The 21,489-nt window shown below is 46.4% G+C and overlaps 3 protein-coding genes across 3 annotated transcripts; 2 read left to right on the plus strand and 1 right to left on the minus strand.

Moving 5' to 3' along the window:
• Positions 1-674: 674 nt before the first annotated feature.
• Positions 675-5,216, plus strand: CSUI_009385 (myosin k; the record flags this gene model as incomplete). Its single annotated transcript, XM_068069501.1, has 4 exons — positions 675-729; positions 936-1,499; positions 2,632-2,795; positions 3,252-5,216. Coding segments are annotated over 4 exons (2,748 nt in total), but the record flags the coding sequence as incomplete, so codon positions are not given.
• Positions 5,217-5,586: 370 nt separating this feature from the next.
• CSUI_009386 (splicing arginine serine-rich protein) lies at positions 5,587-12,688 on the plus strand (the record flags this gene model as incomplete). The annotated part of the gene is made up of 5 exons (XM_068069502.1): positions 5,587-7,683; positions 8,777-8,857; positions 10,022-10,089; positions 10,513-10,600; positions 11,483-12,688. Coding segments are annotated over exons 1-5 (3,528 nt in total), but the record flags the coding sequence as incomplete, so codon positions are not given.
• An 873-nt stretch (positions 12,689-13,561) lies between these two features.
• CSUI_009387 (leucine rich repeat-containing protein) lies at positions 13,562-15,928 on the minus strand. The gene is made up of 5 exons (XM_068069503.1): positions 15,773-15,928; positions 15,345-15,513; positions 14,567-14,811; positions 14,155-14,406; positions 13,562-13,821 (listed from the first exon to the last, which is right to left on the minus strand). Exons 2-5 carry the CDS (start codon positions 15,400-15,402, stop codon positions 13,702-13,704), a joined length of 675 nt encoding a protein of 224 aa, XP_067918523.1. The 5' UTR covers positions 15,403-15,513; positions 15,773-15,928; the 3' UTR covers positions 13,562-13,701.
• Positions 15,929-21,489: the final 5,561 nt, after the last annotated feature.

Below are 21,489 nucleotides of genomic sequence, written 5' to 3' on the forward strand. Positions count from 1 at the left end.
GATAGATGGATAGATCGATAGATCTGCATGACGTATACGATTGTCTAGACCAGCGTGAATCTATATGGTGAGATGTATCTCTACTTTTCTTTCTTTCTTTCAAAGATCAAGTAGTGGAACAACAGACAGATAGAGGACAAGAAGAGGAGTGTATGAATCTTCTTCTTCCTTCCCCACCTCTACTTTGTGCATACACATCTCTATAGAACCTTCACAGTCTTTCCCTTGTCCCTACGTCGAGATAAAAGAGAAGTGGATCAGAATCCACACTGAGACGTTGCATCGAAGAAAAAGAAGAAGAAGCCACCGATCTGTCTATATGAGGTGACCCTCTATCCATTCTAAAGGGGGTGCATGTGTGTATATCTCTCTCTTTCTCAGCATGTCGGCGGCGTGTCTCTTCTCTATGGAGAAGATATGTGGCGGGATAGTTGCTTTTGACTGACCTACCTATCTTCAAGTGAAAAGAGCAAGATTTACATACATACATACATATATACATACGTATATAGAGAAGCAGTTTCACATGAATCTTGTATTGAATTCTAGAAGTGCACTTCATATGTTCATCTCCTATTGCTCTACATCTTTCTCTCTTCTTCGTGATCTTTCCATCTATCTTCTACTTGCTTTCGGTCTTGCGTTTCTCTCTGTCTGTCTGTGTCTTTCTCCAGTTGACTCCTCGAGACTTCGCAAGTCTTGTTTTACAAGCCCTTCAACTCCCTCCGGGTACTACACAACTTCTACTTCTACTACTACTACTACGAGACATGACAGAAAGAATCAACACGAAGAGATTAAAGATAGGGAATGTATATCTATGCAGACCACCATGTATTCCATTGTCTCTTCTGTGTCTTGATGAAGTCTCTTTTGTGTGGTATGTCTTTATAAGTGTTTCTTTTTCTTTTGTTTTGTCTTCTTTTCTTGGCTAGATTCTTATCGTCTAGGCATTTCACGGGTTTTCTTCCGTCTCGGGTGTCTAGACACCTTAGATCAACTTCTCCTAAAATCTTCTTCCTCTTCATCCTCTTCATCTAGAATACCACCCGATGCCAGCGCGATCTCAACAGATACACACACTCCCCCCTCCTTCAACGACGATGAGAAAAAGAAAACGAAGAGAAACAGCGACTCTTTCAAGAATGTTTCTCTTTCTTTCTCTGCTGAAGACGAATGGGCGAGAGAACAAGAAGAAGAAGAAAGAGTGAGAAGTCCTACAAAGACCACTCCAGGAGATGGAAGAGGGCCAGATGCACGGTGTCTCGTCGAGATGGAGGTTCATAAGGAGGAAGAGACATATTCATGTAGAAATGAACACTTCGAAATGTCTCGCAGCGAGGAGTCATCTTTTTCTTTTTCTTCTTCATCGTCGTCGCCTTATATATGGAGTATTATTACAGGGGTAATGAAAGCTTATAAGCTAAGAAAACGAAGAAGAGTCTTCCTGTATATCCTCATAGGGACCCGCTTGAAGCTGTCCTTCGCTAAGAAGAGAGGTAGGTCGAGATCATGAGAAGCACCTTCTATATGTTGAGTCCGAAGTCTTTTTCTTGTTTACATGCACATTCAATGAGAATAGAAGAAGAAGAATGAGAAGACGAATGAGAAGAAGAAGAATGAGACTCCATTGGCTGTTTTTCTTTCTCTTTCTTTTTCTCTCGAGTCACGTGTATCTGCATGTGTCTAGAGGGCTCTCGTTGATATAACGGAGGTGTTTGTGGGTGTAGATAGATAGATAGATAAATCTATCTCTTCATCACTCATGCGTGACGTATGTAACACGTGCACCGCCGTCACTCTCCGTCTTGATAGGCTATGGGGATGATGAGTACATACACTACAGAGATGAGCAAGAAGAAAAAGAAGAAGAAGATAGGTCAAATTCTCTAGAGATATATCTATGGACTTCTCAGGAAAAGTTGATCGTCTTGGGAGAGGTCTTTGCCTCAAGAGATTCATCTTGTGAGAGACACACATATATAGGCGTACATAGACATATATACATATTCATACATACATACGTACAGTCAGTGAGGTGTACAGACATCTTGAAGGCATAAGAAACATATCAGCACAGCATTCCGGGAGATTCTATCTAAGTAAGCATCTTAGTCCTTCTGATCGATTATCTCTCTCTCTCTCTGTCTTCCGTCGAAAACTATACCTCAATCTACAACATTCAGGTGTATCTCTCTAGCATACATATTCATACATACATACATACACTGTCTCACTGAAGAATCTTCTCCTCCTCCCGTCTGTCTCTATCTCAGTTCATCGCGAATCGACATGTCTGTATCTACGTTTGTATCTGTATACATGTATATGTATGGAACTGTAAATCCATGTACCTATATATTATATGTTTATATGTTCCGGTGTGTCTCACTCAGGTCTCATGCGGGTTGGGTCGAGAATACGAGTAGTGGCTGTTTCTATGTCTAGACATCTAGCTGTCGTACAACAGCAGAAAGAAAGATAGCTCCATGAACTTTTCTTTCTCTCTCTCAATCATTCCACGTATCTTCTTGTTAGCTCTTCTCTCTGTCTTTTCATCTCTGTCCAGTCTTTGGAAACGCCTCGCATTTCCTTCTCTTCTTTTCTTTCTCTCTTTATTCTGTTCTTTAGCAAGCCTTCTATCCAGATGCTGTGCTCTTTATGTCTTGAGATTTCTACGTCCTCGATCGGTTTTTTCTTCATTCTCTAGAGACTTTCTCGCTTCATTGAAGGAGATGAAAGTGCTGAGAGATCGACGGGAAGAGAAGAAAGAGAAAGCGATGAGAAAGATACAGGTAAAGAAAGCGCGGGTCTTCTTTCTTTAGCTCATGTGAGTCGTTCCTCCGGGGAAGGGCGGTCGCTCCAGGAAGAGAAAAAGATCAGTAGGTGTGTGTCAGCCTTGTGGTTTCTCGTCGTTGATAAGAGAAAGAGAAGGAGGTCTGCGTGTGTCGCGGGTTCCTTGCGAGGTGTATGTACAGTACAGAACAGCAAAGAGACGGATGATAGGAGGAAAAGATAGATAGGTATTCAATAGATAGATAGATAGATTAAAGATAGATAGATAGATAGATTAAAGATAGATAGATAGATTAAAGATAGATAGATAGATACTCTATGGACGTGCTTGCATTGTGTTCCGGAGGCTTCATTTGTCTTAGAATTTCCTTAGACATAAAACAAGGTGGCGAGTGCTGTTACGTATAGATATGTGTGTCCTTGTCTCACATTCTTTCGCTTGATTTTTCTATTAGGCAGCTGCTCGATCTTTCCTTGAACGTCGCCGTCAAGAGATTTGCCGGAGATTTCTTGAAGAAGAGAAGGAATTTCTTCTTCTTTCTCAACTTCGAATGAAAAGAGAGAAAGCTCTTATCCGAATTCAAGCAGTCTGGAGAGGATATTCATGGAGGTGTCGACTTGAGAAACAGCATCGAGCTGCGGTGTCTATACAGCGGCACTGGTGGGGGTTTCGCAATCGACGTGGCAAGACGTTCTTCTTCTTTCATTTGCTAAAAATCCAAAGAGCTGTACGGAGATGGATAGCAAGAAGAACAAGAAGTAAGGAGCAAGAAGAAGAGAGAAGAAGGAGAGAAGGAAGAGAGGAAAGAAATATGGTGGCGATGGAAGATGAAAAAGAGAAAGAAAAGACGGAGCAGACATCTCATGGAAAGATTCTAACTAAGAGGCCATCGATGCCTAAACACAAAGAAGAAGAAGAGGGGGAGAAGAAGAAGGAGATGCGTGACAGGTATGTGAAGGAAGAGAGATCTCGACAAGGTCAAGAAGATGAAGAAGAAAGTGAGAAGAGCGAGAAACAAGGAGCGAGAGGAGAAATGGAGAGGAATCAGCAGGAAAGAGATGGGACCAACATAGAAAAAGAGAGGGAAATCGAAGAAGAGCTTAATTATACTAGACTTCCTTCTCTATTGAAATATTCCTCTTCTTCTTCCTCACATCTTCCTCATTCAGAGAGCCTTACCTCTCGCCATGAATTCAGTCATCTCTCTTCTCCTTCTACTCCCCCGCCGTCACCTGGAAGATTAATAAGATCTACAGAAAGAGATACTGATAGTACCTCTTTCTCCTTAAGCATCCAGCAAGAAGAGAAAGAAGAAGATACTTCGATGAACTCTCCTTCCACAGAATTCTTCTCCCCCACCAAATCTCTCACCAAACAGTACCTAGGAGCTGAGCATGAGGGTGTACATACACCTGGATCACCTTTTAGCAGTCTTGAGAGAAACGGGGTGAAGCCATGGATGAAAGCTAAACCTATGGACGTCGATCTTGAGAGAGAGAAAGAAGATGAAGAAGAAAGAGAAGAGAAAGACAACAGAAGAAGAAAAGAATTTTTCTCAAGACATGAGAAGAAGGATAGAGTCAGTCACGAGGAGAGTATGAATGGAAGTCGTAAGCCTATAGTATTCTTTGACTCGCCCTTGCGACGGAGAGAAAGAGAGATGAAAGAAGAGAGAGAGAAGATCTTACTATCAGCCAGAGAGAGAATGATGGACCTTTCAAACAACCCAGCTAAAACAGAAGAAGAAAAAGACAGAAAGGAAGAAGAAAGAAGTACACGAGATAAGGAGAGTGATAGAAAGAGAGAACGAGAAGAAGGAGAAGGACAAGGAGAGGAAAAGAATGAACTTGAGACCTTCTATGCCTTCTTTCCTCCTCGTTGCAGCCCTTCTTCACATTCTTTAGTTATGCAAGAAGAAGAAGAAGAGAAACGTCGAAAAGACCTTAGAAGAGTGATATCTCTCTCTTCTTCTTCGTCTTCTTCTTCCGCTGCCGGTAAAGATAGGAGAGAAAGAGATTCTTCTTCTGAATGGATTTCTTTGTCTCAGCCTGCAATGAAAACGTTCGAGAGAGAAGAAGAAGAAGACGAAGAAGAGGAAGAGGAAGATCTTCTTTTCTTTCCTTGTTCTTCATCGTCTTCTCAGCCGAGTTCAGCTCTACACGTTTCTCCTTTCTTAGAGAAAGAAAAGAAAAAGAAGAAAGTAGAAGAGCAACGGCGATGTGGTGATCGGAGGGATTCTCCGTTACTTCCTCATCTTTCTCTTCCTCTCTCTCGATGTTCTGCATCTTCTTCTTCGATTTCGACTGGAGATCTTGTGTCTGCTGCGGCTTCACAGGGGAGAAGAAGAAGAAATGATGCAGAGGGAGAGAACAAGTTGACGAGAATACCCAAGCCTTCTCTAGGAAGACGAAAAGCCAAAGTAAGGACAAGACAAGAAAGATTACTGAGAGCTTCAAAATAGATAGATTAATGATTGATAGATAGATAGATTAAAGATAGATAGATAGATAGGTTGGGGTAGGTACAGTGTGCTGTTGTGAAGTGCATGTACAGTCTACAGGATGGTGTTTGTAGGAGGCTATGGTTTTATTTGTCTCTCTATCGTTCTACTAGTATCTTCTAGTCAGGCGACTCTCTCTGGGGAATCAGGAATGTTCTTTCTTTCCTCTCTCTTTTCGTCTCCCTTTTCTGTCAATCCTTCTTTCTTGCATCCTCCTCTCACGGTCTTTTTCTCCCTCTCTCTCTCTCTCTCCCTTTCTTTCTTTCTGTGTTGCTTTGTCTCGTGTCAGGAAGGAAGTCGCATGGAGTTTCGTTTAAAGCTTGGTCTCGATTCTTCTTGTTCCTCCTCTTTCTCTCTTGCGTCTTCTTCTTCTTCTTTATCTTATCAGTGTCTGTCCTTTCTTCACGTAGATCATCCTCTGCACGCATACTATGTTTATCTACGAGATTCGGGGTGTTCGGTCTCTCAAGCCAATCCCCGTCTCTTACCGTCTAAAGTTTTACTTCTCTCGCAACTTGTCTACACACGTCCTCTCACTCCTAGTAAAACTAATCTCAACACTACTGCTCCTTCTCCTCCTCCTTCTTCTTCTTTCTCTCGATCAGCTTCTCAAAAGACCAAGAAAGAAGAAGAAGAAGGTGCTGCTCCAGCTCATGCTGAAGATGATGATAAAGAAGATGAAGAGGAAGAGCGGTCTGTCAAGGAGGATAGAAGAATGGACAGGAGAGATAAAAATGAGAGATGGAGAGATTCTTCTTCTTCTTCGGCTTCATTTCTTCGTAATAGTGAAGATACACCGGATCTGAAAGAGAGCGAGAAGAGAGAGAGAGAAGATAAGCATCTAGGAGAAAGAAGCTCTGGAGAGTCAGTTGTTTCTCTTCATCCGGGTCTCTTAAAGAAAAAAGAAGAGAAGAAGGAAGAAGAAGATGTCAAAACGAAGAAGCAGAAGAAAGAAGCAAGTTTGCAAATGAGAAAAATTGAAGAAGAAGAAGAAAACAGAAGCTTAGTAGGAGAAGTGGAGGAGGAGGAAAGGGACTCCGGAAACCTGATCATAGGAAAATGCATGCAGCAACCAGGCGACAGGGTGGATGGAGAGCCCGAAGAGGAAGGCGCGAGGGGGGGAGATGAAAAGAAAGAGAAGAAGTTTTCTTCTTCTTCTACGTTGCAAGTGATAACGACCACTAAAGAAGAAGAAGAGAGGTGTTCTTCTTCTTTCAATGTGAGGGAGAGAGAAAGCGAGAAAGAAAGTCGTTCTGAAGAAGGTCAGTTGCAGGGCGAGGAAGAAGCGAAGTCGAGCTCGCCTAGAAAAGAAGATGAGAAAGTCAGGAAGAAGATGAAGACAGAAGATGAAGAAGAACAAGAAGAGAAGGAGATGGCGACGAAAACAAAGAAGAAGATCAAGATCTTAAGCATAAAGAAAACGAAGAATGAAAAGAAAGAAGATGAAGATATTGGGAGAGACACGGGGAGAAAGAAGGTCAAAGAAGAAGAAGAAGGAGCAGGAGGCCTGTCTTTACTTATGTCTTATGGCACAGACGATGAAGAAGAAGAAGGTGAGAAAGAAAAAGAAGAAGAAAAGAATAAGAAAGAGAGATCTTCAGAGGAAAAGGGAGAAAAAGATCGGAGCTCTTCTACGTTTCTCAAAGAGAAACAAGGAGAGACATCGAGTTGCGACGAGAAGTCTTCTTTGGAATCTAGAAATGAGATCTGTGAAAGAATGAAGAAAGAAAAAGAAGAAGAAGAAGAGAGAGAAAGGAAAAAACGGGAGGAAGAACAAGAACAACCGAAGAAGAAGAGAAAACTTGATTTCCGTAGAAGTCGTTCAAAATCTCCAGTGTCTATACACCCTGACAATACTACCTCATCGTCGTATACACCGGAAGAAAATGAGAAGGAGAACAAGACACGGAAGAAAGATCTCTCAACTGCAGGCCACTCTCCTCTATCATCTTCTTCTTCTTTCTCTTCTTCTTCGCTTGACTCTTCTTCGCATCGTCTTAATGCTCATGAAGAAAGCCGAGGAGAGGAAGAAGAAGAGACGGGCGGTCACAGTATGAGGAGGAGAGATCGACAGACACCTCGCCTGTCTTTTACGATAGAAAGGCGACGACCCTCGGCATCGAATTCCACCGCATCTACATCAAGGAATGAGAGTGCTAAGGAGAGAAGATCTCTGTCAAGAGGAGCAGAAGGAGGGGAAGGAAGAGAATTTGTTGTTCAACCCGCTTCAGGAAGAACACATCGAGAAGAAGAGAAACAAGAAAGAGAAGAACATGGGGAAGAAGAGGAGACAGATGAAAGGAAGTTGGCAAAGATCAAGAAAAGTCTAGCTGAAGTCCCAGCTCTCTGCTGGGTACCTCCAAATGAGAAACTCTCCTTGAGTCCGGTAAGAAAGAAAGAAAGAAAGAATGAAAGAAAGAAAGAGCCGAAATCTCTTCTTCGTCATCTTCAGCACGGCTATGTTTTCTACTGCGGCGCCTAGTGGGACTTGTAGGAGATGAACTCCTTGTTTCGCTAAGGGCGCCGCACGTGTTTTACTCATATGGATCAGAGTGAGTATGTCTAGGCTTCATGTATATATGTATACATATATATATGTGTGTATACTGCATGCAGTTGGAGAGATATGAAGAGTTTCCTATATGCGGGGTGAGGTTCTTGTACATGTCTCTTTTGTCTATACTCCTTTAGAGGGAGATAGTCTTTGTTTCTTTCTCTTTTCCCGTTCTTTTCTTTCCCTTTTCTTTTCATCGTTGGTCTCTCTTCGTCGATATCGTTTCCCTGTATGAGGGTCAAATGTAATGCGCTGTCAGAGAAAGGAGGTTGTGTGTATGTATACATGCTTGCGTAGCTGTATCTATAGATATCTATATATGTACGTATATGGATGTGCACGCAGAGTTCGATGTGTAGAGTGGAGGAAGGAGGGTTTGCTGTGTCTAGAGTGTACAGACACCTGGGAGGAACTCGAGTACACAGGTCGAAAGGGTGTAGAGATGAGAAAGAAGAAGTCACAGATGATCTCCCTGTAAGAAAGAAAGAAAGACAGAAAGACTAGCTTCAGTTTTCTTCATTGAAGGGCGATCGTCAGAATTTCTTTCTCTACGGCTTTCTCCTATTTGTTTTTATCTATCTATGTATATACCTTTAGATTCCGTAGGAATGTATTTCTATGTATGTCTACGTATTCTCACATTCTCCTCCATGTATCCATCAAGACTACGCCACTGTGAGTGTCTATGTTTTCTCATGCTTCTTCTCTCCTCTCTTCATAGACACCCGCTTGTAGGGATAGACATGCATCTCTATATAGCTTTCTCCCAAGACTAGCTATCTTTCTTCTGGAGTCTTGTGTATCTTTATACGTGTATATGTAGGTATATCCTCCTATGTTTTCTATCTCATTGCGAGCCTAGTGTAGAGTCCTAAGGAGGCGACACTTTTTTCTTCGGGTGTCGTTGCGGTGTATGTACACCCAGGTGACTTCCTTAGTCATTCAGCAGGTGGGATGCTGGCTCATGGAGAATGCAGATGATCTAACTGTCGAGTTTGTGCTTAAGGTAACGAATGAATGAATGAATGAATGAAGAGATTTCTCATCTTATCTCTTTCTTCTCTTTGTGAATGAAGAAAGAGCTGAAAAGAGTAGAAAACGGCGACAGGACAGGTTTCTCTCAATTAAGGTTATCGGGCCTGTAATCGTGGATATAGTTAGTTCCTCTCGTCGAAGGAGATTTAGGATGTGGACGGATGTAGGAGAAGGAGGAAGGAAGATTGTGGATATGAGAGCTTAAAGAGAAAGAGGTTCTCAGCATGGAGAATTCTGGAGAGGACTATATGAATTGCTTTCTATCAGATTCATCTACTCTCCATATTCTCGTCTATACTACTTCTATGTTACATGTATATGTATATGTGTCAAGCACTAGGGGTGTAATGGAATTCTTCTTTTCTTTCTTCTTCTTTTCTTCTGAGGCGTCTTGTGAATGTGAGTGCTTTTTTCCCTTCTTTCTCTCTTTTTCAGCGGTTTTAGATGTATATGACTCCTTTTCGGACTTCTTCTGAAGAGAGATTGACTATTTCTTCTCTTTTCTCCTTTTCTGTTTCATGGCCCTTCTTTCCTCTTTCTTCCTTTTTCTCTCAAGGTGGATTTCCACATTTCTTTCTTTGCTTCTCGAGAGATGTCTGTTGCTTCCTTCTCTCCTTCTATTGCGAAAGAAGAACAAAGTATACTATCCATACATGCATCTTCACACATACACGCATACATATCCATACGTATATATATATATATACGTATGTTTATTCATACATGGGTTTGCACATGCATAAAGTGAGAGTGTCTGAGGTGACCCAAGTTCCTACCAATCAACAGGTTTTGTCGGAGGTTACCTATACCTACATGCCCATGTATATATGTATACATACATATAGATAGATTAAAGATAGATAGATTAAAGATAGATAGATAGATAGATCTTTGTATGTGTAGGCATATGGAGAAGCTTGACTATTTTATGAGGCTAGAGATCCTCGTGAATAAGTTTGCGTGTGTGTTGGAGGTATGAAGGGAGAGAAAGATTTCAGAAGTGGAAGGAGTCCAGTGTGCATCTATGTATGCATGCACATGTGGTACTATCTATACCCTTTTTCTTTCTCTTTTGACTGCTTCTATCTCTTCTTGCTTTCTTTTTTTCTTTCTTTCTTTTCATATGGTTAAACAGATGCAAGATGCCGATGATCGTCGCTTCTCCTTTTTGAATAAAGCAACAATGGACTATCGATACTTCAAGTAAGCTCACTCGCATGAAATTTCAAAGAACCTCTACACTCTCTCCCTCTCTTCTCTTCGGTCTCTTCTCTTCATGTATCTGTCATGCATGCATGCGCCCCTCTGTGGTGGAGTACCGTACATACATGCACACATATAAATATATATCTATATATATATATGTGTACATACGCATGCATATATATATATATATATAGAAAGAGAGAGAGACTTTCATCTGAAGGGGTATAAATTTCCCTCTATCTGTGTGTACCTTATGATGACACGAAGATAGGAAAAGCTTCACGAGAAGAACTTTGTCTTTGGTTTTGTAAAGTCATCTGAACATCGCCTTGTGTGAATGGAACTTATCACTTTTTTCGGAGAACAGGGGCTAGAGCGCCATCGTCGCCTTCTCATCTTTGTTTTACTTGTTTTGTTTAGGTACGTTGTCCAGCGAGTTTTAAGAGAGAAGAGAAAGGATGAGAAATCGAGCGTACCGACCCCTCTAAACCTTGAATGGCATCCTATCGTAAGCTCTGCTTCAAGAAAGACCTTAGAAACCTTCTCAACATATGAGAGGATATGAATAGATTCATGAGAGCGCTTTCTCTCTCTCTCTTATGTTTCCTGGGTGTGCTGTGTATAGACAGTACCTATTCATATACGTGAACGGCACTCCTGGACAGAGAGTTAGCGCAGTCACCTTGCATGTCTATAAAGACCTCTCCTCGAGGAAAGTCTCCTCTTCTTCGACCTGCTGGTTAATCCAAGCATCTAAAACTTAACTACATACCGTATATACTTGTATATACTCATCTGTAGAGCGGGAGAGATACAGATAAAGCTATCGATATGCAAGTTAGCACATGTAAATGGTCCATGCATCTATTCATCTATATGCCTTCAATGTGTTGTTTTCCGTATGTAGTGTGTTTAAGAGCAGTGCCTCATACATTTTCTCTCTCTTACTTCCCTAGCGGGTAGTCCTGCTTCTGAAGAACGTGTACGTGTAGACACGTGGAAGTCTTAGCTCCGTATATAACTCGATCTCTCGAGCCGTGGTGATTCCTGTGTCTATGTGGATCGGTCCAGTGTATCTGTGTATGTGCATGTACAGAATCAGCACATCTGTATCGCTATCTATACATGTTTAACAGATAGACAGATAGATTAAAGATAGATAGACCAATGCGCGTGTCCGAGTGACATGGGATTTTGTATGGTTGAGCTTGGAGTCTTTTTATTGCTGACAGTGATCCAAGCTGGCTTGACCTCTTTTGAGACGTCCACCTGTACAGCTAAATGTCTTGGTGGCATCAGTAATCTCATGCATTTCATCTGTATCGACAAAACACCTTGGTGGCATTTATCGTGGTGGCTTGCAATTGTTGTCTTTCTTCTTTCTCTCCAGACACGAGCGTTTGTCGCCCGTCTACGGTTTGAGTATCATTTGGAGCAGAAGAAGATCTCCGAACAACCAGGGAAAGGAATGAGAGACAAAGAGAAACAACCTCTCCTTACACAGAATCTTATCAATGAGAATGCATCGAAAGCTGCGGCTGTCTCAGCGTCACTCGCAGCTATCGCTGAAGAGATAGCTGCAGCAAAAGAAGCTTGTGCAGCTACACTACTTTCACGTAGAAATCAAAGAATCCCAACACGTCCCGATGCTCAGAAGAAAGCTTCAGAGAATCTTCCCTCTAGTCAAACAACTACACCATCAGTCGGGATAAGACCATCAGCTATCTCCCCTTCTCTACGGAGTCCACCTCCTCCGCCTCCACTTCCGATCAGTATTGTACCAGAGTATGACACAGCAGCTATGCCTGATGATGAGGATGATGAAGATGAGGATTCTCATCAGGTTGAAGAAGCATCGCTCACATTTAGTGGAGCGAAAAAGAAGACATCCGTAGGTCGGGCAATGGAGTCGCCTGTGGGTCGTCTTTCTTCTCCGACGGTTCAGGCGGATACGTGCCCGTCGAAACGAGGAGATGAAGGAAATCAAACCATAACGGAAGTATCTAGTAGTAGTAATAGCGATGCACTGACAACGAAAGAAGGTGAAAAAGTCTCTATAAAAGGAACGAAGAAACCAACAGGGATGAAGGTGATCGCAGTGAGGAGATCCACGCAGGATACCGGGAAAACACTTCTTCCGGAGTCTCAGAAAACAGCAAATGCAACCGTCCAAGGACAGGGAGAACTGTCAAAGAATGAAAAACGATCAGTTTCGTCTGATAATGAAGCAAGCAGTGGTAATGTGAACACCTCCGAGTCTTCCGTAGGGGGAGGCGTGGCAGGAGATAGTAGTAATACTCTTTCTACGGCAGGTATGGAACCGGCCATGATTGTTGCAACAGCCTTAGCAAATCCTTCTTTTATTCCAGCAGCTATCGCTCATTTCACAGTGGAAATGTACAAAGCATCGGCAGCTGGGGACGCATCGGCGTACGCTGTCTTGTACGCTGCGTACTGTCAGCTTTGTACGTACGCAAGCGCGGGAGCAGTTCTAGGCGGGGGAAATATGTCAGTAGCACCCGGATCTCAAAAACAAGCAAACATCTCCACTGATAAAAGTCTTCCACCAGGGTTGGGCACAGCAGCATCCCAGTCCGTAAATCTCTCAAGTTTTAACTCCCCACGGACAACGCAGGACGGTGGGCATGTCCACTCAGACGTGTTACCGTAAGAATGTCGGGCGTAAGAATCAAAATGGACGCAAGAAAGTGGAGGGTACGCAGTAAAAAACAGTATCACGGGTGTTTCCCCTTGATAAGTGTGGCCAGATATCTCAGGGGAGGGGTTCAGTCGTGTAGCGGTAAGAAACGAGAGTGAGTTTTTACTTGGTGTAAGTTCCGGGGAACACTTATGATCTGTATGCATGGATGGGAGTGGAACGCTGTGTTGGGTGTAAGGAGCCAGTATGCGGGCTGGAGGGGCAAGGATATGCTTACCCCTTATTGCGGGGGAATAGTAAGTACAGGAGCTATCGGTCGTCGTCTTAATTTTTTTGTCTTTCACCTATTCTGGTGTGACAGTCGTGTCGCGAGGGAGAACACTGAACTACGTACGTACGTGCGGAAAGGTCTTTTTGTCGTGTTTCAAGGAGGGTCTTTTAGACAGGTTATTTGTTGTGGGGATTAACTCATTTTCTCCTATGCCGTCTGGTACGCCCGTCGTCTTTGATTCCAAAAGAGCATCATGGGCAATCGGACAGAAGGTCCAGCCCGGAGAGAAGCTACGCATCGTGCAGTTCTACGTCTCCACGGGCGCGGTCGGTGTGAGGTGTCCCGCGAGGTCCGGTAATCTTAGGTAGCAAGAGCAGAGTTCAGAGTAAAACAGCAGGATGACAAGGGAAAAGGACAGTAACTGCAGTGAATTTCATATGCAGATCTCAGTAAGCGGGTGCCGTCACCGGGATAATACAGTGATCCCCGTGAATCCTCCTTCTCTTCAGCGATATAAGCATTTCGACTAGAAAGTAACTCGGTCCCATTCCAAATGAAAATTCTACAGAATCGTGCCAGAATTAGTTGAGGTAACGCTCCCTGACAAGCTAACAGCTAGAGGCTAAGGATGTAGTCCTCAGAACTCCTGCCCTTACAGCCATGAATGAGACACAACCACTCAGTTTAGCTCGTGAGCTTTCAGTACTCGTCGGTCAAGAAAAGCTTCCCCTGGTAGTAGCCTCTCCCAAACTTGCCTTTGCTCTGACAGCTCAGCTCCGTAAACTTCTTCTACTTCGACCTGAACAAATAGTAACATCCAGCTGTCCGTTCTTTTGTGACGGACTGTTCAAAGCAAACGTGCAGTGGCTGTCTCATCCATCTGAAGCATTGAGGACGCAGTCCTGTATCAGAGACCTTTGGTCTTGAGAGTGAGAGGGGGATATAGTTTAGACGTCTGATCTCAGCCGCAGCAGGCACGACAATGGGGAATGCAGCCGTGGCTCTTTAGGAGTCCTGTCTCGTCAATAGAAGCTTGGGCTTAACTAAACCGGCACCCAAGATCCAGGTCGATTTCAAGGTCGCTTTCTCTGCACTGTGGAGAATAGTCCCATCGGGGTGGTAGTGGTATTACCTTCTCCTCTGACGTGACAGGCTCGCCATTCAGGAACTCCAGATGGGTGAGCATATGTATGATCTTGATTCGGAGCCATTTCACTTCTTCAAAAGGACCAGGGAAGAGGTTGATAGAGCAAAGTAGCCGAGAACCCGCGAGTGGAGTCAGTAATCTGACATCTCCGAATTCAGGATTGGCTCCGACATCCACATACATCAGATGTGGATGCGTCTCAGCGCAGACAGGGTGTAGCCACTTGAGTAAATTTCCCTGGAAAGAACCGAGGAAAGACGTCAAAGCTCGTCGCACAAGTGAGCACTCGTACCCATGTGTGTGAGGATGATTGGGGAGACTGCTTCAGTGATTGGACGGCCAATCTGCATCACTGCCTAGCACGTGAGCGGATTCTGAACCTCAAGCAGACGCTTACGTGGACGTCCAGAGTAGTGAGTTGCCCGAATGACTCAAGGCCTTCAAGGGATGTAAGTCGATTGTTGGCAACAAGTAGCTCTTCGACGAACAGAGTAGAAGGAAGTTCTGCAAGGCGCGTCAACCTATTGTTGGAGAGGTCAAGATGTCGCAGAAATACATTGCGACTGATGTCGCCCCTGAGTGACGTGAGTAAGTTGCCTCCAAGCTTCAGAATGCGCAACCGCGGATTGAAGGACCAGTCACCTAGAGCAATCATCAGACGAACACATACCGGCGGGTGCGAAGCTTTCCAAGAATGCGGGGGAGAAGTTTTGCCGAGTCATCAGCGGGTGTTATTCACGGATATTGCGACCACTGGTCCCTCAGGCAGAAATCCCAACCCCGCTACCAAGCCTGATATTGCGCACAGGACCGCAGCCCTTCTGCAGTGTAAGCCTGCTGGTGGAGCAGCAACGAGATAACTGAGACACTGTATGTGGTCACCCTACAGACACTCACCACTATCTCGCGACGCTTATGAAGGCAACTGCACCTGCCAGGCTTTGCTGAATACACTTCACTCGAGTTGGGCGTATTGTGCAACCTCACGCCTTTTCGCCTTCCTTTGCTTTGCACCTAGCAAAGGGTGGTGCCATGATCACAGCAGGTGACTCCGAACTCACATGCTCTGGTCACGACGAACCAAGAAAGTACCTTGAAGTATCAGTCAGACAAGTACTTGGAAAACGCCACAGAGGGCTTGCAACAAGAAAACGCAAGTGTAGACTTTCCCTTACCGAAGTAGGTTATACAGTTGTTGGAGAGGTCAACTACTTCCAGCCTAGCGTTCGGCATCAAGTCCTCCACAGACTCAATCTCGTTGTTCGCCGCGTCCAGGACAGAGAGAAAGGACAGGAGGCCGAGAGGATGCAAGCTCTTCAACTTGTTGTTTCGTAGACGCACTACCTTCGACACACACAAGAAACTGATCCGCCATGCCATTGCCAGCGGAGCGGGCACTTCAGGAGTCCACAAAGAGCTCTAACAATGTTCCTCTTTAGTGCGAAGTCTCCAAGACTTTTCTCTGCAGTCACACAGGCAATCCCCGGCCATCTCATACCGACCCTGCAGGCAAAGAGGCTCTATCTCAGTCGCGTCTACCTTTGGAGTCCCCCGAGTCCGCCAAGCTCCGGGGACAAAATGTACGAGAAGCACTGCACCGTACCTGTAGGTGCTTGAAATCCTGAAGAGAGATGATGCTTGTGAGCTCCAAGTCATTCAACCGGACTTCCCGAAACACAAGACGGTTGTCATCCCGAGTGTTTCCCAAATTCGTCAAGTGAGTCTGGACTGTCTCTCGCTGCAGCGGGTTGGAGCCACCCTGCGGTATCAAAACGACAGCGCTGGGATTTCCATCGGTCTGCTAAGGAGCCGTGCAGTGGTTTCCCGCACAGAAGAGACGAGTCATTTGTTAACGCCTCAGGAGTACGGACAAAGAGTGGAAGTGTAGCTACTAGCCCTGGATCCTCGTGTGTATCCGGTACCGTGCTGGGCGAAAGGCAAGGTTTCTCCTCAAGGTCATAGAATCTTGGCGTACAGTCCGTGTTTATAGGTATATGCCGCGAGATACACATAGTTTCCTTGGTACTGCCGGTATGTGCTCAGTTTCCGCGGGCGCGGAGGAGGAATACTAGGTAACGGGCTCCAGCCAACGTGCCGGCACTACGAAGCCAGAACGGTGCCCGTGATTGTGGGCGGCGTACCACGCTGTCAGCGGGGTTGAGCCCGATAGGTCTTGTGGCATCCTCATCATCGTTGCTGAAAGATCCGCTTATTCGCAGATTCGAGGGCCAGACAGGGCAACGGCCCGGGAGACACGGATCGTCAAACAGTGTAGGCTTGTCATCCTTCATTATTCCCTGTTGGAGCTTCGCACAAACGTCCCATTCTTCTGCAGGCTAGGGGCCGCATGCATGCGTGTAGCTGGCTTCACCGGGCAGCATCGGAACAAAACCACGTGTGAAAAACTTTCCTGGAGGGATACAGGCTCTGTTATGTTATTTCTCTAGCAAACCAGCTGACACACTGCCTTCGCTTGGCAGGTTAGGTCGACAGATCCGTCAATAGTACTACACGAGAGAAGGCTTGTCAGCATCGCCGGCCTGCTGCGGCCAAGAGCTTCAGCCGGCTAACGGCACCCTACTAGAACGCTTCATTTTGACGGGGTAGATGCGTAAGGCGACATCTTGAACAGAGAGGTGACTGCGGCCATGCTGACTTCATTTACAGTTGTTCCCTTCCTCGTGAATATCGATTGCTGCTTGCACGCAGCTTCGGGCATCGAGGCGGACTGAGACAACAAAAAGAGACAAGCCCCGATACAAAAGAAGGAGCACGCCTTGCTTCGGTGTTTTGGAGAAGAAAGCCTCTACTCGGCCTTCCTTCTCTAGTTGCTTGTATTTGGTTTAGACAGTGCCCCCGCACTTCTACGTGGGGCCGCCTAGCTTGTATCGCATGTCGCCATCGACGGGCAGCTCACTACGGCAGGTTGGACAGTTTCTCGTCGCCCCTGCAAACCACAATGCAGAACTACCGCGGGAGCCAACCGTAGTTGCGCTGTAAGCGCTAAGCCGGTCGTTTACCACCACGATGAACGACGACAGCGAGCCAGGCGGCGGGTCACCCCGCCTGGTGACCGGGGAAATTATTGCTGTCTCCGCCGTGTCTTGTTTTCCCGCGGGCTCTCCCCGCAGCTCACCGGAGCCTGCTGTCTCCGGCTCAACGGCGAACAGAACACCGAAACTGGATCTCTCAGGATTATCAGCCGTCGAGGGAACTGAAGGGTTTGAAGACCTTCCCGCAGATAATGGGTGCGTCCCGGGTGGTCTCTCGGCGGAGGGAGCTGCAGAGGGGCTTCCTTGTACTTCATTGACGGATACACCAGGCGACCCTTTGTCAAACGGCGACATGGCTGGAGGCGCCAAGTCTGCTTCTTCTCCTCAGGAGGCTGCCTGCCTCTCTCCAACAGCGAAAAAAGTGATGATCATTGAACAAGAGAAGGCCCGGTCCGGTACGGGACAGCCGGACTCGCCTGCAAGTTTGCCTTCCGGTGGTTCCTCGAGACGGGGAAGCTGTCTGCGTGATGGGAGGAGTAAAAGGGGTACAGGAGTGCCCGAGGAATGTCTTCCCAACCCTCGGAGGAAGTCAACTGATCCGAAGTCTGATAGCGTTGGTGACAAGGCCGGATTAGTAATGACGGTACAAAGTGAGACGGGAGGCTCGAAACGCGTAGAATCTTCAATCGATGCTAGTCGAAAACACAGTCGCAGCTCCGCGTACCATCGACTCTCTTCGCGAAACAGCGATAGCTCGCCTCGTCAAATTCTCAGGGAATCTCTTTCGAAGCCGCGATCCTCGAAAATCATCGGCCGCGAATCGCCGGAGACCTCGCGCAGAACGCCGAACAGAACTGGCGGGAAGCGTAAGTCCAGTTGTTCTAAAAGACCGATCAAATCCAACAGCAGGACGCGGACAACTGTTGGACAGCCGGGCGGAGGGGCCGGGTCTGAGGACGAAGCTGAATCTGCAGATGAAGTCGAGGGTTCTGGGATTGAGGACAATGACTTAGAAGAACGACAAGCAGGCGACGAACACCAAACTGCAGAAAAAGCCTTGGCTGCCCCCCAAGAGACAACTAAAAACGCTGAACCAGTAGAAATCGAGCTCGAGCTCGGAAAAGATGACGTCCGGAACACGGACGACTCCGAATTGCGGTATAACATGAGAACAGGCAAGTTCAGCAAGGTAGTTCTACCGAAGCCAGGGTTGGCTCCACGAAACCGCTCAGGGCAAGAACCGCCAGGAGACCAGTCCGAGTGGATATTCCCATGGGAAGTCAGACGCGATATCGATGTGTTCGCATTATCCGCCTCTGCTTTCGACAGAAAGCAACGAAACTCAGTATGGGACAAGCCACGTGATCTGCCTGGCACTGGTCAGCACAGTGCCGGTCACGGTTCTCCTCCCAAAACCTTCCTTAAGCGTTTTCACCATAAAGAAGTGGAGGATGTCAGACACCTTGACGATGTCCTCAAAGAGGGTAAAACGGACTTTTTCTATGAATGCTTAAGGAAGATGTCTGAGGCCAACGAGTGGTCGCAGCTGATGGATATGAACTGCGTCTACCGAGCCTTCAAGAGCAGGGATGGCAGACTAGCTTGCCACGTGTACGACGGGAAGTCCTACATAAAACGTCTTCCGATAGAGGTCAGTTGGACCGAGCCGGCTCACCAGGGAAGACACTTTCTAATATCTGGTGTGCACTTGCTTCGGAAACCAGATGCGACCGATACGCAGGCTGCAACGCCAGTTGGGCAGCGTCAGTGAGTCATCTCCACAGGCATCCCCTTGTCTGTGGTTTCTGCTTTCCAACCGTCACAGGTCTTCCTGTCGTACGAGTACCCGAGGATCAGGAGGGCATTTACTATGTACTGTCCTTTTCTCAATCTGCAACCCTCACGAGTAAGTGAGTTCGTAGAAACGCTTTCTCCACAATTGGACCGCTACATCCAGGACACCTACAGCGGAGCTGCCGCGGTGGTGACTAGGGTTGACACGTGCTCCAGCAGGATCGACCAACCCTTATCGTTATCTGCCACACAGCTTTCATCCTGCCAGCTATCTTCCGAGGGCTTGCTCAAGGAATCGTGCTTTTTTCCAACTTCTGCTCAGCTGTCCACGCAGAATCTCAATGAGGCGCAAACAAGGAAAAAGAGACAAACTGAGCTTCAGGACGTGCTTCTGTCGACATTTGAACTCACGCGAACCCTGAGAGAGCAACTGCAGATTCTTCAACAGGGAAGCCCGGAGCGGTGAACCGACCGTCGCCCCCTTGGATATCTCCTACCTACTGGCGATCCAGCGGTTCGCGCGGGTATGAGGGACCAGTACGTTGTTAGGTGAGCTGCCTCAGAATGGGTTCACCAGATCGCTCTGGAAGAGACTGCCCTATCAGTTACACACACGCGAAAGAGAGTCAGCGCTCGTTTTCACAGCTGGGACTCTTTTTGTCTCAGGACGGTGACGAGACAGACACAAACACTACTAGCAGAGAATACGGGGCACTGGCGCAACGTAGCGAAACTCTTCCGACAGAATAGTGTCACGGTAGCTGTCGGGGCGCGCGAGAAGTCCCACCTTTGATATGGAATAAGCAAATCTCAGATGCCATACTAGCCCTTCTCTTCTCGCTCAGTGCCGTGCAGATAAGTCACGTTCGCTTCCAGTCACCGACTCCACACACGGTGGTGTCGCGATTCTTCGAAGCAGAAGTATGAAAATCTACAATAGTGGTATGGGTTGGACAATGAATCCGCCTCTAAGTACTAGTCTTATGACCTTGAATACGGAATCCACTGATTGGATCATTGTCATATTATTGCTCACTTGAAGCGTTGATTTCGTCGTTAAGATCACATCTTGTTTGCTGGAACGGCGCCTGTTTTACATGGTGCAGTAGATGAATATCAGAAGTATCTGATCAGCAGGGGTCGCACCCGATGCACGACAGATGGAACGTCTTATGTCTGATGCTTTCAGGGCGCGACAACCACCCCTGCAGAGATTCGCACGATGCCCCGCGAACTGTCTCCTCTCACTTTTACTGTATGTGGGTGGCAGGGGAGGAGTTTATGTGTCCCCAAACCACACATTTTTTTTTGCTGTGCCGGCGGCGGGTCGGGACAGTTGCTTTGGACAACGGATCTCGACCAAGTCAGTCAGCGAGAAAGAAGAGACTAGATGTTCTTATTTGGGCGGGACCGCGCATCCGCTGTCTCTGCCGGTTCTCTCGTCTCGGGGGTCGTGTATATTCGCTGGTCGGACCCCTGCTAGGGGGAGGTCTGTCCCGTACTGAACAGCCAACAAGGAACTGATATCTCTCCTGCCCAACGCCGGGATCAACTCCTTCGCTTTGCCGGCATAAGCAAAAAATGTGTGCGTCTGCACAAGTTCTTTTCAAACAAATGTCCCCCGCGCTTTTGTATACCCATGGCTCTTAAGAACATACTATGGATAGCGTGCACTCTCAGTCTTCCCATGCAAAAATTACTCATCATCACAGGCTGGCTGGACACGTCAAAGTCTAGGCAGGTGCAACCAGAAGGACCGACCGTTCATTCTTTAACGTGACGAGCGGGGTTTGTTTTGCCCCAGAGCAATACTGGGATTCTTCCCCATACAGCTTTAAGTTATGCCCGTCTTCGGGCGAGTAGTTTTCTATGGCAACACCCCAGACTCTCGTTGCACGTAATCACAGTCTTGCACAACGAGAAATACTTGCAGTGGCATCTTGTTTGCCAGTCTTGACACTGAAGAGTTGTCGGGACGATCCACTTAGTTCTGCCAGCTGAAAGAGGACAATGGCCTCCATTTTCGCATCTCTAACAGTTCGCTACGGTTTCCTTTTCCTCCCGACCACACAGGCCTGCTGGGTTGTCGTAGCTTCTTCCACTCGTTCAGCTTCACTTCCAAGAAGCCTCCGGGTGTTCTCTCAGACATCGGCTAGTGGCGATAACAACAAGCATCCTGTGCTGAGTCATTCGCTACGGATGTGTACTCCATGCTCATAATACAAAGCCAGTGCCTACAGAGACAATAACTCCTGTTATCGAACTCACGGGCGCAGGGATTGGGGGAGCAGGGACGGATCCATGAATTGATAGAGAGGGAGGAACGACGAGTTATAGAAATCGAAGAACTAAAGGGCAAAATCGTGGAGCTGGAATCAAAGTTGTTTGGTGGTCAACAGACCGGCGCGGCGGGTAGGGGAGCCCCGCTTAGCACCGAAATACATCTGGACCCATTACCCGCGTATCCAACGGACGCCAGCTCTGACCCACAGGACTGGTTTATACATTTAGAAACAAAAGGCGACTTCCCGAG

This window comes from Cystoisospora suis (assembly GCF_002600585.1).
Source record: "Cystoisospora suis strain Wien I chromosome Unknown contig_5587, whole genome shotgun sequence".
Lineage (NCBI taxonomy): Eukaryota > Apicomplexa > Conoidasida > Eucoccidiorida > Sarcocystidae > Cystoisospora > Cystoisospora suis.

Coding starts and splice junctions, on each gene's coding strand:
- CSUI_009387 (XM_068069503.1), bottom strand. CDS start 15,402: ATGCCGAACGCTAGGCTGGAAGTAGTTGACCTCTCCAACAACTGTATA. Junction 14,812..15,344: donor CAACTGTATAACCTACTTCG/GTAAGGGAAAGT, acceptor TGATTGCTCTAG/GTGACTGGTCCTTCAATCCG. Junction 14,407..14,566: donor TCACTACTCTGGACGTCCAC/GTAAGCGTCTGC, acceptor GGTTCTTTCCAG/GGAAATTTACTCAAGTGGCT.